This window comes from Rhamphochromis longiceps, linkage group LG20, assembly GCF_057381845.1.
Source record: "Rhamphochromis longiceps isolate RC_006_pf linkage group LG20, R_longiceps_female_GT1.1, whole genome shotgun sequence".
Lineage (NCBI taxonomy): Eukaryota > Metazoa > Chordata > Actinopteri > Cichliformes > Cichlidae > Rhamphochromis > Rhamphochromis longiceps.
The window spans coordinates 37,805,994-37,818,208 of NC_140576.1; the positions used below are offsets into that span (position 1 = coordinate 37,805,994).

General features: G+C 43.5%; 2 protein-coding genes across 8 annotated transcripts; both read left to right on the forward strand.

The window, feature by feature from the left end:
• Positions 1 to 313: 313 nt before the first annotated feature.
• On the forward strand, positions 314 to 7,017 carry LOC146645915 (mitochondrial carnitine/acylcarnitine carrier protein). 2 transcript variants are annotated; one of them, XM_085393483.1, is made up of 9 exons: positions 314 to 573; positions 1,603 to 1,689; positions 1,882 to 2,009; positions 3,657 to 3,747; positions 4,172 to 4,289; positions 4,417 to 4,489; positions 4,587 to 4,696; positions 4,873 to 4,988; positions 5,083 to 7,017. In XM_085393483.1, exons 1-9 carry the CDS (start codon positions 472 to 474, stop codon positions 5,143 to 5,145), a joined length of 888 nt encoding a protein of 295 aa, XP_085249609.1. In that variant the 5' UTR covers positions 314 to 471; the 3' UTR covers positions 5,146 to 7,017. The 2 variants fall into 2 exon arrangements, with proteins under 2 accessions (XP_085249609.1, XP_085249608.1); XM_085393482.1 differs by having other exon boundaries at positions 316 to 573; positions 4,867 to 4,988; positions 5,083 to 7,015.
• A 32-nt stretch (positions 7,018 to 7,049) lies between these two features.
• tafazzin (tafazzin, phospholipid-lysophospholipid transacylase) lies at positions 7,050 to 11,990 on the forward strand. 6 transcript variants are annotated; one of them, XM_085393484.1, is made up of 11 exons: positions 7,050 to 7,111; positions 8,253 to 8,401; positions 8,746 to 8,874; positions 8,949 to 8,994; positions 9,084 to 9,169; positions 9,617 to 9,697; positions 9,778 to 9,819; positions 9,903 to 9,965; positions 10,136 to 10,188; positions 10,272 to 10,349; positions 10,566 to 11,990. In XM_085393484.1, exons 2-11 carry the CDS (start codon positions 8,293 to 8,295, stop codon positions 10,665 to 10,667), a joined length of 789 nt encoding a protein of 262 aa, XP_085249610.1. In that variant the 5' UTR covers positions 7,050 to 7,111; positions 8,253 to 8,292; the 3' UTR covers positions 10,668 to 11,990. The 6 variants fall into 6 exon arrangements, with proteins under 6 accessions (XP_085249610.1, XP_085249615.1, XP_085249614.1 ...); XM_085393489.1 differs by having other exon boundaries at positions 7,054 to 7,111; positions 8,275 to 8,401; XM_085393488.1 differs by having other exon boundaries at positions 7,077 to 7,121.
• Positions 11,991 to 12,215: the final 225 nt, after the last annotated feature.

A 12,215-nucleotide genomic window follows, 5' to 3' on the forward strand; every position in this document is an offset into this window, starting at 1 on the left:
CTGGTGTACTATTGCAGTGTAGTATTTTTACTTTGGACAGTGTTAAGAAATCACATTTTTCGCTCTGCGAACACCAGAGGGCGCTGTATCCCCTGTTTCAACCTTACCTGTGAATACACCTGCGGCAGATTTTTATAAGCTACAAAAATATAAAACAGTGGTTTAAAGTGCGCCATATGACTAAAGCAAAGAGTTTATGGACATGTGAAGGGGTGACTGTGAAGATAAATTATTTACAGGAATAACTGTTCTTCTCGTTTCTGAGAACCTTCACAGACTTCTTCTCGTTTCCGCTCAGCTCTGAGAGACAAAGTCCACAGAGAGAGAGACGCGCTTAGACAGACACAGAGACACACACAGACAGACCCACAGACAGACAGCTGACAGTCGCACCCTCCCCTCCCTGGACAGCAGCGGTGTGAGGTGGTGAGGTTGCCCGGCTGTGTACTCGGGCCATGCGGGGTCAGCGGGATGGAGGAAAAGCCCAGAGAGTCTCCGTTCAAGAACTTCGTGGCTGGGGGTGTCGGAGGAGCGTGTCTGCTGCTGGCCGGACACCCACTGGACACCATCAAGGTGAGAGCTGCAGCCCGAGCCGAGCTTCAACACAGCTGATTTAGACCTTTAGACAGAAACATTCAGTCCACGTCCACGTGTGCCCGCGTGTGTGTGTGTGTGTGTGTGTGTGTGTGTGTGTGTGTGTGTGTGTGTGTGTGTGTGTCGGGGGGTAATGTTTCTCAAGAAGTCACGGGAAATGTCAGATCGTGGTGCTAAAGAGATTACCGACAAATCGGCTTGAACTGTTGCCGAGGCGGCCACCTGAACACGGAGTAATGAGGCTGCTTAGAGCCAGCGGGAGACTGTCGAGGAAATGTCACAGCGTGGGTACAAAGTGTGCAGCTCAAACTCCCGAAGTTAAAATCAGATTTCTGACGAAAACAAAGTAAAGGGATGAAGCATCACATGTATTGAACACATCACAATAGAAACGTCTCATTACTCTCACTGTCGCATTTTCACCTTTTCTAAAACGTATAACTTAGTTTTTTAAAGTAATAACTGCTTATGATTTTTATAACTTTATTATTCACATAATTGTGCATACTCTGTCAGTGCGCCCCAGGGCAGCTGTGGCTACAATGTAGCTGCCATTGCCAGTGTGTGAATGTGTGTGTGAATGGGTGAATGACTGAATGTAGTGTAAAGCGCTTTGGGGTCCTTAGGGACTGAGTAAAGCGCTATACAAATGCAGGCCATTTACCATATAGAAACTTTGAATGTGCAGAAATCTAATGTAAATGCTAAATACCAACAACCTATTGTTACAACATGGACATTATTTTTAATCCAGATCTTTTTGTAGTCTATCTAAACCACGTCTGTGTGTTTGTGTGCGACACACTGAGTCTTTGTGAAGAAACAGTTTGATCACAGCATCGCAGTAACCGTCACATGAGCGCAGCACCGCCCTGTTTATCAGTGACAGAGCAGCAGATGTTAGTGGGTGTCTCCTCCTGTCTGACAGCACTCAGCAATCCTCCTGCATGGTCACTGTGTGTGTTTGTGCGTGTGTGTAATTCTTCTTATTTAAACTGTGTGTTTCAGGTGAGACTACAAACACAGCCCAAAGCCGCTCAGTATGTGCTTTACACAGGAACCTATGACTGCTTACGCAAGACCGTATCCAAAGAGGTGAGCGCTTTCTGCAGGACAGTCACACAGGCCACAGCCACGCAGCTCTGTTTTCAACATGTGACACATCAACTGAAGTATAGGCACTTTAATTAAAAACTAGAAACTCATTTAAAATCATTTGTGTGTGTGTGTGTGTGTGTGTGTGTGTGTGTGTGTGTGTGTGTGTGTGTGTGTGTGTGTGTGTGTCAGGGCATCCTTGGTCTCTATAAAGGCATGGGGGCGCCCCTGGCAGGTGTGGCTCCTATGATGGCCATCAGTTTCTTTGGGTTTGGTCTTGGAAAACAGCTCCAACAGACGGCTTCTGGAAAACCGCTCATGTTAGTTCCAACACACACACACACAAACACACACACCTTCAGAGAGCTGTGCATAAATGAATGCTGAAAACATCGAACTGAAGAAACACTGTGAAGATGAGTGGAATAAAACTCCACAGTGACGTGACAGACTCATGAAGTCACACAGGAAACAGTTGCTTCAGCTCATTGCTGTTAAAGCTGCTGAATCATGGGGTGCTCTTACAGCTTCTGCTTTTTGGCTTCATTTTTGTTTAAGAGTGAGTTGGTGTGAAGGCTCATGTGTTGTTGTTCATCTGAGGCTGAATTGATCCAATGTTAAGACCTGCTTAACACCTTAGAAGTGAAAGAGAGCGCACTTTCTCTTTAGCCCCGTCTGTGTTTGTAGGCTGGAGCAGACCTGTTACACATCCAGCTGTTTTTAAAATAGGCTCAACATCAGTAATGTGTAACTATCACAGCTAAAAGGCTAGATCCAATCATTAAACGTCACCTTAACCTTCAAACACTCCTCCAAAGCTTACACACTGTCGCTTGTGTGTTTCTCTATATATAACTCTCGCCCTGCCTCCCTTCCTTCTGTTGTCATTCGTTCATTTGAAGCAGCACGCCCCCTTCACACACCCCGTCCTGTTACCCTGACGTACATATGAAATGTTAAGCATGAGTTGGCGATCACTGGTAGCTTCTGTCTCACCTCTGAAGACTTTATAGCAACACAGTCAGCGTGTCTGTAGTTAAGTGAGCAGAACTACAGTATCCTGTGTTCAGAGAGGACCTGATATCCTTTGTTTCCTGGCACTGATGTTCCACTGGTGGCCATAGTTTTAATACTGAGCTCAGTGTGTCTACAGTACTTTTAATTAATTTTTACATTTTATTATTTAATTAACCAGGAAAGACCCACTGAGATTTAAAATCTCAGCACTAAAATACGTTGCACATAAAATTTGAGAAATTACGAAACATTATTGATCCAATAACGAGATGACTTCAGTTCAGGCTTCAAACTGGTCAGTTTCTTTTCTACTCTTGGATCTGTATGATGTCATAAGTAGCAGTCTCATTTTTGGTCTAGAAGCCCCACCCACCTTTCAATCCAACCAATCAGAAAGCTATTTCAAGAAGAGAAGCCCTAATCCACCCATCATAGCGATCTGATCTCTGAATCTTCATTTATTGTTGTAAGAATGTTTTAAAGCTGCTCTTAAAGATGCTCATGTGTGGAAGTGTGTCCAAATACTCTCAGGTTTCCCCATCAACACCCTACTGATGTGCAGCTGACTCACAGGCGCAGCAACAAGAAACTGCTCTTTGCAGACTAACTGGTGCAAATATTGCATCTGCAGCTACAGAGGCAGACGTTTCCCTCAGCTGCTGGTGGAGATTCAAAGCGAGCGAATATTCAAAAAATCCTGAATTGAGTTTGAAAGAATTCTGCAGCTGTGCAGAGATAGTTGTAGAAGCAGATGTTCCAGAGGGAAACAGCTGTTTCAAATACGTATAAGATGCTGTTGGTCCTGCTGACCAGGGAAACGAAAAATAATATTAATCTGGGTCATGGTTCATGATAACTGCCTGGAAGAGTACCCAGCTGTTACTGAGGTGGCTGCCTGGGAATGAGTCTGACTTCTACACAGCTGAACTTCCATCACCTGCTCTGTTCAGGTACCATCAGATATTCCTGTCCGGCTGTCTGGCAGGAGTCTTCACTACAGTGATAGTAGCTCCAGGAGAGAGGATCAAATGCTTGCTACAGGTAAGTGTGTGTGTGTGTGTGTGTGTGTGTGTGTGTGTGTGTGTGTGTGTGTGTGTGTGTGTGTGTGTGTGTGTGTGTGTGTGTGTGTGTGTGTGTGTGTGTGCGTGCGTGCGTGCACGCGTGCAGTCAGGTTCCTGTGAAATAATTAGAATCCAAAGTAAACACTTGTTTTATGGTTGATTATAATTTACGGTGCTTTTTGAGAGCAAATGCTCTTCATTCACAGACACGTGCAGAAGTCGCTCTGCTCACATATCCAGCTTTAAACATCAGTTGCGTAACTTTTATTCGTGTGGTTATACCATAACCTGACTAGTTATAAACTAATATCCATGGGAGGCTTTAATCCAACACATATTTAAAGGCATGACTGACACATATATTTATGTATTTAAGTAAATGTTGTGAAATGTGTGTTTTCCAGGTGCAGTCGAGCGGTGGAAGGTCCAAGTACGCAGGTCCGCTGGACTGTGCGGTCAGGCTCTATAAGGAGCAGGGGATCCGCAGCGTCTACAAAGGAACTGTGCTCACTCTGATCAGAGGTACGCTGCACTGTGGTTTGTGTATCTGTATGTTTGTGCGTGACAGTGTTGTGTGACCTCGAGCAGAGGAGCTGAGGTGACCCGAGGTTTAGCGGTGTGACTGTTTCTCTCTCCATCTCGGTCTCAGACGTACCTTCTAGCGGTCTGTACTTCCTCACGTATGAATATCTCAAGGATGTCCTGACCCCTGAGGGTCAAAGGTCAGTATCCATTTGAACAGTTCTAACTCCTATAAAGACCAAAGATTTGTCAGATGCTGTAAATCTGTGCTTTCACTTCTCTCTGACTGTGTGCCAGTGTGTCTCAGCTCAGCACTCCCAGAATCCTCCTGGCTGGTGGTGTAGCCGGAATATTAAACTGGGTGATTGCTCTTCCCCCAGACGTGCTCAAGTCCAACTTCCAGACAGGTCAGAGCTGAGTCCAAGTGAAGCTAGTATTTTCATTTCGTTAGTAGATTTTTAGACCACATAAAACAAGGACACCATGACATCAGTCAGTGGTTTGTGACGTTTCCAGCTTAGCTTTATTATCTGGATAAGATTAACACTGGATGGGTAAACTGTGTGTTTGTGTGTAGCTGCAGATGGGAAGTACAGAGGTCTGGCTGATGTCCTGCGAGCACTGCTTCGAGAAGAAGGACCTAAAGCTCTCTACAAGGGCTTCAATGCAGTTTTCCTGCGAGCCTTCCCAGCCAACGCTGTAACACTCATTCAAATATTAATACATCTCACCCCTGATATCAGTACAGTGCACACGTGTTCATCATGGCTTTCTTCTCCTCTCTCCCTCTCAGGCTTGTTTTCTGGGATTTGAGGTGGCATTAAAGGGCCTGAACCTGCTCGCACCGAGCTGGTGAAAGACGACGAAGCAGTAACTGGAGATTTTCTCCCTCAAACAGTGTTGGTGAAATAAATCTAACGTGTACTTTTAAACTTTTAAAAATATATTTTCCAAAAACGTGGCGTCTGTCATTGTTCCTGAGATTGGGAGCAGTGGAAACATGTACAATTTGAGAGACAGCTTCTTCAGTTCTAGAGTCAAATGGTGGAGAGTCCCAGATTTAAACCCAGGAGTTTCCCCCCAAAGAGGGACAAAGGACCCCCTGATGATCCTCTAATCACATGAGCCAAGGTGTCAAAGCGGGTGTGGGTCACAATCAGCCAGAGTTTCGGATGAGCTCATTGTGAAACCTGGCCCCACCCTATCATGTGATTTCCTGAGGTCAGATGGCCCAGGATGTGAGTGGGCGTTAAGGCGTCTCAAAACTGAAAGTTTCAGCAAATCTTCAGGTCCTGTTGTTTACAAGTTCCAGACCTTTTCTTCTTCTTCTTCTTCACAGCAGATCATCTGCCTTCATCTTCTCTGCCTTTGCATCCTCTTCTGTCACACCGACTCTCTGCCTGTCCTCCTTCACTACATTCATGAATTGTCCTTCTCTCTCACTGCCTCCAAACATGCCTCCCCCCTCTCCTCTTCCTTTGTCAGTAGTAGCAGAGTTTCCCAGCTGCTCGTATGCACCAGTGCAGTCATAATAATTGTACGTGTGTCCAGTATCCTGGTATGTACCCTGGAATGTGAAGTACATGCTATTTATTAGAGAGAATAATACAGTGTGAATGCTACACAGGCACAACTAAGCTCCCAAACAGACATTGCTGGATGGTGATGAGATACCAGCATCAGTATTTCTTCAATCCAAGTATTTAAATAGATGACGTCACTTTGCTAGACATGGAATTGCTTTAAATGGGCCACTGGCCCACTGCAGGGGCAAAGGGCTCCATCTGCATTTGTATATGAAGCCTTTGAAGAGATCATGTTGCCTCTGCGAGACCTGAACGGGAGTTGAGACCAAACAAATACACAGCAGAAATTATGCAAATACTGTTGCCATGACGGAGCACAAGAGGTTTTTTTCTTTATGGTCATTTTAAATAACAAGCAAAACAGACGATAATGATGAGACCAAAAATGTTTGTATGGAATCTAAAGATTGCATTGAACAAAATAAATTCAAATATAAACTGTTTTTACTAATTTTATTTTCTAATTCACTGAAAAAATACAGAGATATTCATGAACATGCACCGTGGAAAGCTGTATTTTTAATTACTATTGTGCGTACGTTTCACATGTGAAAATCTGTGAAAACTTTATTTTACCAACAATTTTTAAAGATCAAAACATCACAAGAATATATAGGCCCTGCGGACATGAATACCACGGTCAGCCGAGCATTTAATCTTGACCTTCATTGTCAATAGACAAAAGTTTTAGTTTAGTTTATATAGACTAGATTTCCTTATCATCGATGCTGACAGCATAACACAGAGGAGTGGGGGTGCTGAGTGCTGCTATTAACGCAGTACTTATTTATTTCATTTTCGGGGCTTTTGCAGTTTAGTATTATTGTAATAACTGGCTACTTCCAGAAGTTGTATCCTGATTGAATACTAAATGAGCCATCTACATATGTTGTGTTTAATTATTATTTTCTTACAGAGAAGGTCCGATTAAAGAAAAAAACCGTCACCTGTGGCGTACTTCCCAGACTCCGTTACCCATAAAACCTCGTTTCTCATTGCTGAAGAGGTTGATGGACTACATTAAACCCGTTTAAAGGAAATAACAGCGTCTTGAAGTCGTCTTATTTTATGGAGCGTTAACGTGTTTGAAAGAAACATAAATATAAATTGCGCGCATCTGTAATAAACAGGGAAAACGTAAAGTTTAACCGAAAACTACATGACCCATAGTTCAGCGCGTGATAACAGCTTCCGGGGTTGGTGACCATCAGCCTGTTAGCAGGAGACAGGAGAAAGGTGGGGAAATGTAAGATGTGGTGATGTTTGCAGCTGTCGGAGTTTTCATGTCTTTAAATGTTTTTATGCAGTTTTAGAAAAATTAACGACGAATTTTTTTTCTGCATTTCTGAGGAAATAAAACCCGTTTTTAGCTAATCTGACATAATGTGAGTGCAGCTGCCGAGCACCGTTAGCTGAGACAACACTCCTTTAACATTTAACTCGGATGAGTTAAATTTTGAACTATGAACTTTTTCGTTGTTTTCTTTCATTATCACGTCTCTCAGAAGTCAGTGTGCCGTAAACTTTGGCTAGGAGCTAACAGGCTAACGTTAGCCGGCTGCTCTTCCTGCTCACTTCATCCTAAAGCTGCGTGAGCTAATGAGACAGCTGTGAGACATAAATATAACCACGTGGAATTTATTCAAACTTAGTTTGGTCTCTTATAGACAATACAAAGACTCCAAAGACACAACTTTATAAATTTGGTTCGTTTTAAGTTTCTTTTGATTTTTTTGTTTGTTCTTTACTTACTTTACTGTTTCGCGTGGCTACGGTGTCCTAAAGGTCCAAAACATCATTTCAACAGGTTTTTGTTTTATTTTTGCATAGCATAAAACTCTAAGATGTACTCGAGGACACACGTTGTTCGGATAAACTGTAGTTGGCAGTGGCTGAGATACAAAAACGACAGTTTTCAGATAACTTTCCTGTTTCGTAGTTGGGTTTAAACCTCAGAGGTCTGAGTCACCATGCAGGATTTGACCGTATCAAAGTAAGTTCAGGGTTAACCCTGAGGTGTGCAGACAGGAGCATGTTGAGTCCTCTTTGAACATTTTCAGTGCAAATAAAAATCCTTACAGAAACTATACAGGGACTCACATGGAGTTATTATTATTATTATTATTATTATTATTATTATCGTTACATACGGTTATATGTGGGAAGCTGTTTTTCTTTTTAATCATATAACACATGGAGGAGTTTGCTTTTCAAACGCAGCAGACAAAATGTTTTGTTGACAGGAAACAAAAACCAAACAAATAAAGTTGTTGCTTTTAATGAAGATTAGCTCTTACAGTATGACAGCAGGAGTTTGGTTTGAGCGCCACCTGCTGTCTCTGTCATTCAGCCTCCCCCTGCGTGGCTTTGTGTTCAGGTGAGTGTGTGTGTGGATGTAGTGTCAGCAGAGCGCCGTGATGCCCCTGGAGGTGAGATGGCCGTTCCCTCAATGCCCCGCTCTGCCGTGGAGGGTCTCCAGCTCACTGATCATGGGCATGGTGGGCTCCTACTCCTACTTCTGGACCAGTAAGTTATAAGCTGAATGATAACTTGTACACTCTCGCTTATTAGCAGCAAACTGCACTTCTTTAAAAAGAAAATCAAGTCCCTTGGTTGCCTCCAACGGTCTCTGGGTGTTTATGCTCAGTGAGAGCATGAGTGACTGAACTGTACTGTTAAATAAAATACACAGTACAGCACAGAGTCCACACGAGGACGAAGATAACAGTGATGTGGCTTCACAGAGGAGTTAGAGGGAAAGCGAGCTGCTGATATCAACGAGAAGAAAGCAAATTTTACGTTCATCTTAATTTTCTGGATGTCACTCAGAGAACCTTCGACTGATCCTGCCTCCTGCTCTTCTTCCTAAGAGTACATGAACTGTCTGACGGTCCACAACCACGAGGTACTGTTGAACCTGGTTGACCAGAGGCCTTCGGACACGCCCCTCATCACTCTATCCAACCACCAGTCCTGTATGGATGATCCGCACATCTGGGGTAAGAGCAGACACTCGATCTGAAATCTCACTGCTGGTTAACACTTGGATGGTAACGGCGTGTGTTTGCGGCAGGCGTCCTGAGGCTCAGGCAGCTGTGGAACTTCAAAAAGATGCGATGGTGAGCTTCATCTCGTTTCTTCTGAGCTTCAGCCTGTTAATGTTTTAGAAGCAGGGACGTGTAATTTTCACTTACCTGTGATTGGACAGGACACCTACAGCATCTGACATCTGCTTCACTAAAGAGCTGCACTCCAGGTTCTTCAGCCGAGGGAAGTGTGTTCCCGTCTGCAGAGGTAAGCCCATCTGAGCGCATCACACCACATGAGCCAAGTATCCGAGCAGAAGTCTGAACGTCGGGCTTTTACTGTTTCAGTTTGTTGTCCTGTGAATGACAGAAAACCTTCAGCAGACGTTTTCTTTTTCTTTCTTTCCATTATTTAACAAGGACAAGACACGAACACAAGTATATCAAACATACTGTAAACCTGGCTGATTATAGCAAAACTGCAAATTTCCACAGTCATGCAGCCAGTCGCATTAAACTTACTAATAAACTAATAACATAAATATAAGAGAAAACAAAAAGCCTTGACATAATAGACAGAAATGAGTGAGGAATGCTCACAGACCTTAATGGGACAAGTCCATGTAGACTCTTACATGCAAACAGGCACACTGACATTGTTACACGATATTATTTAAGTGATCAAAACGTGTGTAAAACCGTTTTGTGTCTGTAGGTGATGGCGTTTACCAGAAAGGAATGGACTTTATTCTGGAGAAGCTGAACAAAGGAGAGTGGGTGCACGTCTTTCCAGAAGGTCTGTGAACCTCCTCCTCACATGTCGTTATTTTTTTTCTTACTGTGAAAATGAACTCTTCTTCTCTGATTTTATTTCAGGCAAAATCAACATGACGGAGGAATTCATACGTTTAAAGTGGGGTGAGCGCAGTTTGTGCGTCTCTGTTGGAGCAGATGTCGTGCTGTGATCATCAGTGTGAACATTTGTGCTTCTGTGGTTTTAGGTGTTGGTCGGCTGATAGCGGAGTGCTCGCTTAATCCGATAATCCTGCCGCTCTGGCACGTGGGTGAGTGACGCTCCTGTTATGGCTTCAGAATATCTCAGACTACAGATTAAGATGTCACCACAAGACATTAGCAAGGTAGCAGCAGTCTGATGGCTTAAGGTCGGCGAACAGCGCCACGCAGTGATGCAGGTACAGAGGAAACGCATCACTTCTTCTCTGCTTCATGTCAGGTTTGAGCGACGTGCTGCCCAACGTGGAGCCCTACATTCCTCGCACGGGCAAGGTGAGACGCCTTCAGTCTGACTCCAGGATGTGTTCGGATCTTTGAGGGTTTTTTGTTTTTCAACATATTTCGTTGTCTTCCAGAGAATCACCGTCCTCGTGGGGAAACCGTTCAGTGTCAAAGATCTCGTTGAAACCCTCCGAGCTGAAAACAAGAGCCAGGTGAGCACGGCTTCATCTAAGGTGCTGTCATGAAGTTCGCTGACACCAGCAAGTAAAAAAACAACAAAAAACTTCTGTCAGATAAAACAGGAGGTTTCAGGACGTCACCATGAACACCATGATTGAATCCTAACTAACTCTCACAGATTTCACTTTCTCAAATGTAGAAAGTAATTATTACAGATACTGAATGTACGTTTCAAATTTTCCCCTCAGTTGGAAATGAGGAAGACCCTGACGGATTTCGTCCAGGTGGAGTTTCAGAGCCTGAAAGCCCAGGCCGAGGCCCTGCACAAGCAGGTAGAGACCAGATCCTGAGTCCTAGCCGTCCTGCGTTTGCCTGCAGACACTGGTCCTTCACACATCAGCCCTGAGGATAACACCCCATGTACAGAGAAGCTCCCACACCTCCACACGGAGACATCACTGAGCCTCAGAGTGTTTCGCTGACAGTCGTAAACGAGCATTTCTGTAACTTTGGATGCAACAAACTCATTTTGTAATTCAGTTATTGCTTCAAAATCAGGTTGGTCCACTGCACACCTAAACAGGACGAGTAGCACTGCAGATGTATGAATGATTGATTACATATGAATACATGGTTTCTCTGGGACCCTTTAGAACCAGAAGCCCTCAGGAGAATTTCTTTTACCTCCTTGGTATCAGAAGGCATTTTGATGATTCAGCTTTTCATGTCATCCAACTTTGAAGTCCAGAGCAGCAGCAGAAGCTGGTGTTGAGTCTGAGGAGGAGAGAGGAGGTCGGGTGATGGATGGGCGAGTGAACCTCATGACCTTTGTGTGTGTGTGTGTGTGTGTGGGGGGGAGGGTGCGGTGAACAATAGCCTTGAACTTTGTTTTTTTTTCTTACTGGTGAAACACACAATAGATCTCAAAAAGGGCAGCAAACCAAGACTAGTTAACCAAGTCCCAGTTACTAGGGTGAGCACCTGGTGACTGCCTGGCAACCACCAGTCACTATGTATGAATAAGTATTTCTGCCAGGCTCTAAGTAACAAGGAGGTTTCACCTAGCAACAGACAGCAGCTGCTCACCGACGGGTCATGGAGTGCACGTTTTATCTGGTAACTTGTCAGTGTGGGAGAAATGATCCTGCTCTGATCGGGCTCTGCACCAGCTGAATGCTTTTCTCAGTTTTGCTGAATTGTTCAATTTTGATGATCTGTTTAATAACCAGTTCTTTTTTTCTTTAAGATGTAAAGCTGCTGTTGTTTAAACTACTAAATATTAGTACTCATCATGCTCCTCTGTGCATGAGGAAGTCAAAGTGCTGCATGCCAGATGTTTGCAGCTGTTATCAGAAAGATGCTCAGGCAGTAAATGATTGAGGTAATCGCACTGTTATGTTTGATCATTGGATTGCTCCTTGCTGTTTTTCAGTCATCTCTGAGTTGTGTTGATAATTTTCTTTTTCAATCAAAGTTTTCCTGTTAATCCTAAAACCCCTGAATGCTGCCCCATCACCGATGTACATAACTTATTTTATCACAGAGGACAAAAAGGATTTTATAAGGGACAAAATCTGTGCTAATTTTATAAGTGTATCGCCTTAATGTGATTGCCACTCTTTCCTATACTTGATGTGAAGTCCAATAAAGAATCTGACTTTTCTAAGTTTGAATTTGTTCCATTTGTGGTTCATCTTTAAACTCTGCACCAGTCTAACAGATCCACGAACAGTTTGGTGGCATAATGAGTGCTTAGCAAACCTTACACTTTATGTAGACAAAGTGTACATTAAGCCACTAAAGATGACCAGTTTATGCTAAATCGTGAATGTTTCCATATTTTTGTAGAACTTCATTTTTAAGAAGATTAATATTCTCACTTTGGATGATTAATTGGA

Excerpts from the sequence above, each read along its gene's own strand:
- LOC146645915 (XM_085393482.1), top strand. The coding sequence starts at position 472 with ATGGAGGAAAAGCCCAGAGAGTCTCCGTTCAAGAACTTCGTGGCTGGG. Across the intron at positions 4,290-4,416 it reads TGTGCTCACTCTGATCAGAG|ACGTACCTTCTAGCGGTCTG; the intron begins GTACGCTGCACT and ends TCTCGGTCTCAG. Across the intron at positions 4,490-4,586 it reads CTGACCCCTGAGGGTCAAAG|TGTGTCTCAGCTCAGCACTC; the intron begins GTCAGTATCCAT and ends ACTGTGTGCCAG.
- tafazzin (XM_085393484.1), top strand. The coding sequence starts at position 8,293 with ATGCCCCTGGAGGTGAGATGGCCGTTCCCTCAATGCCCCGCTCTGCCG. Across the intron at positions 8,402-8,745 it reads CTACTCCTACTTCTGGACCA|AGTACATGAACTGTCTGACG; the intron begins GTAAGTTATAAG and ends CTTCTTCCTAAG. Across the intron at positions 10,350-10,565 it reads GAGCTGAAAACAAGAGCCAG|TTGGAAATGAGGAAGACCCT; the intron begins GTGAGCACGGCT and ends TTTTCCCCTCAG.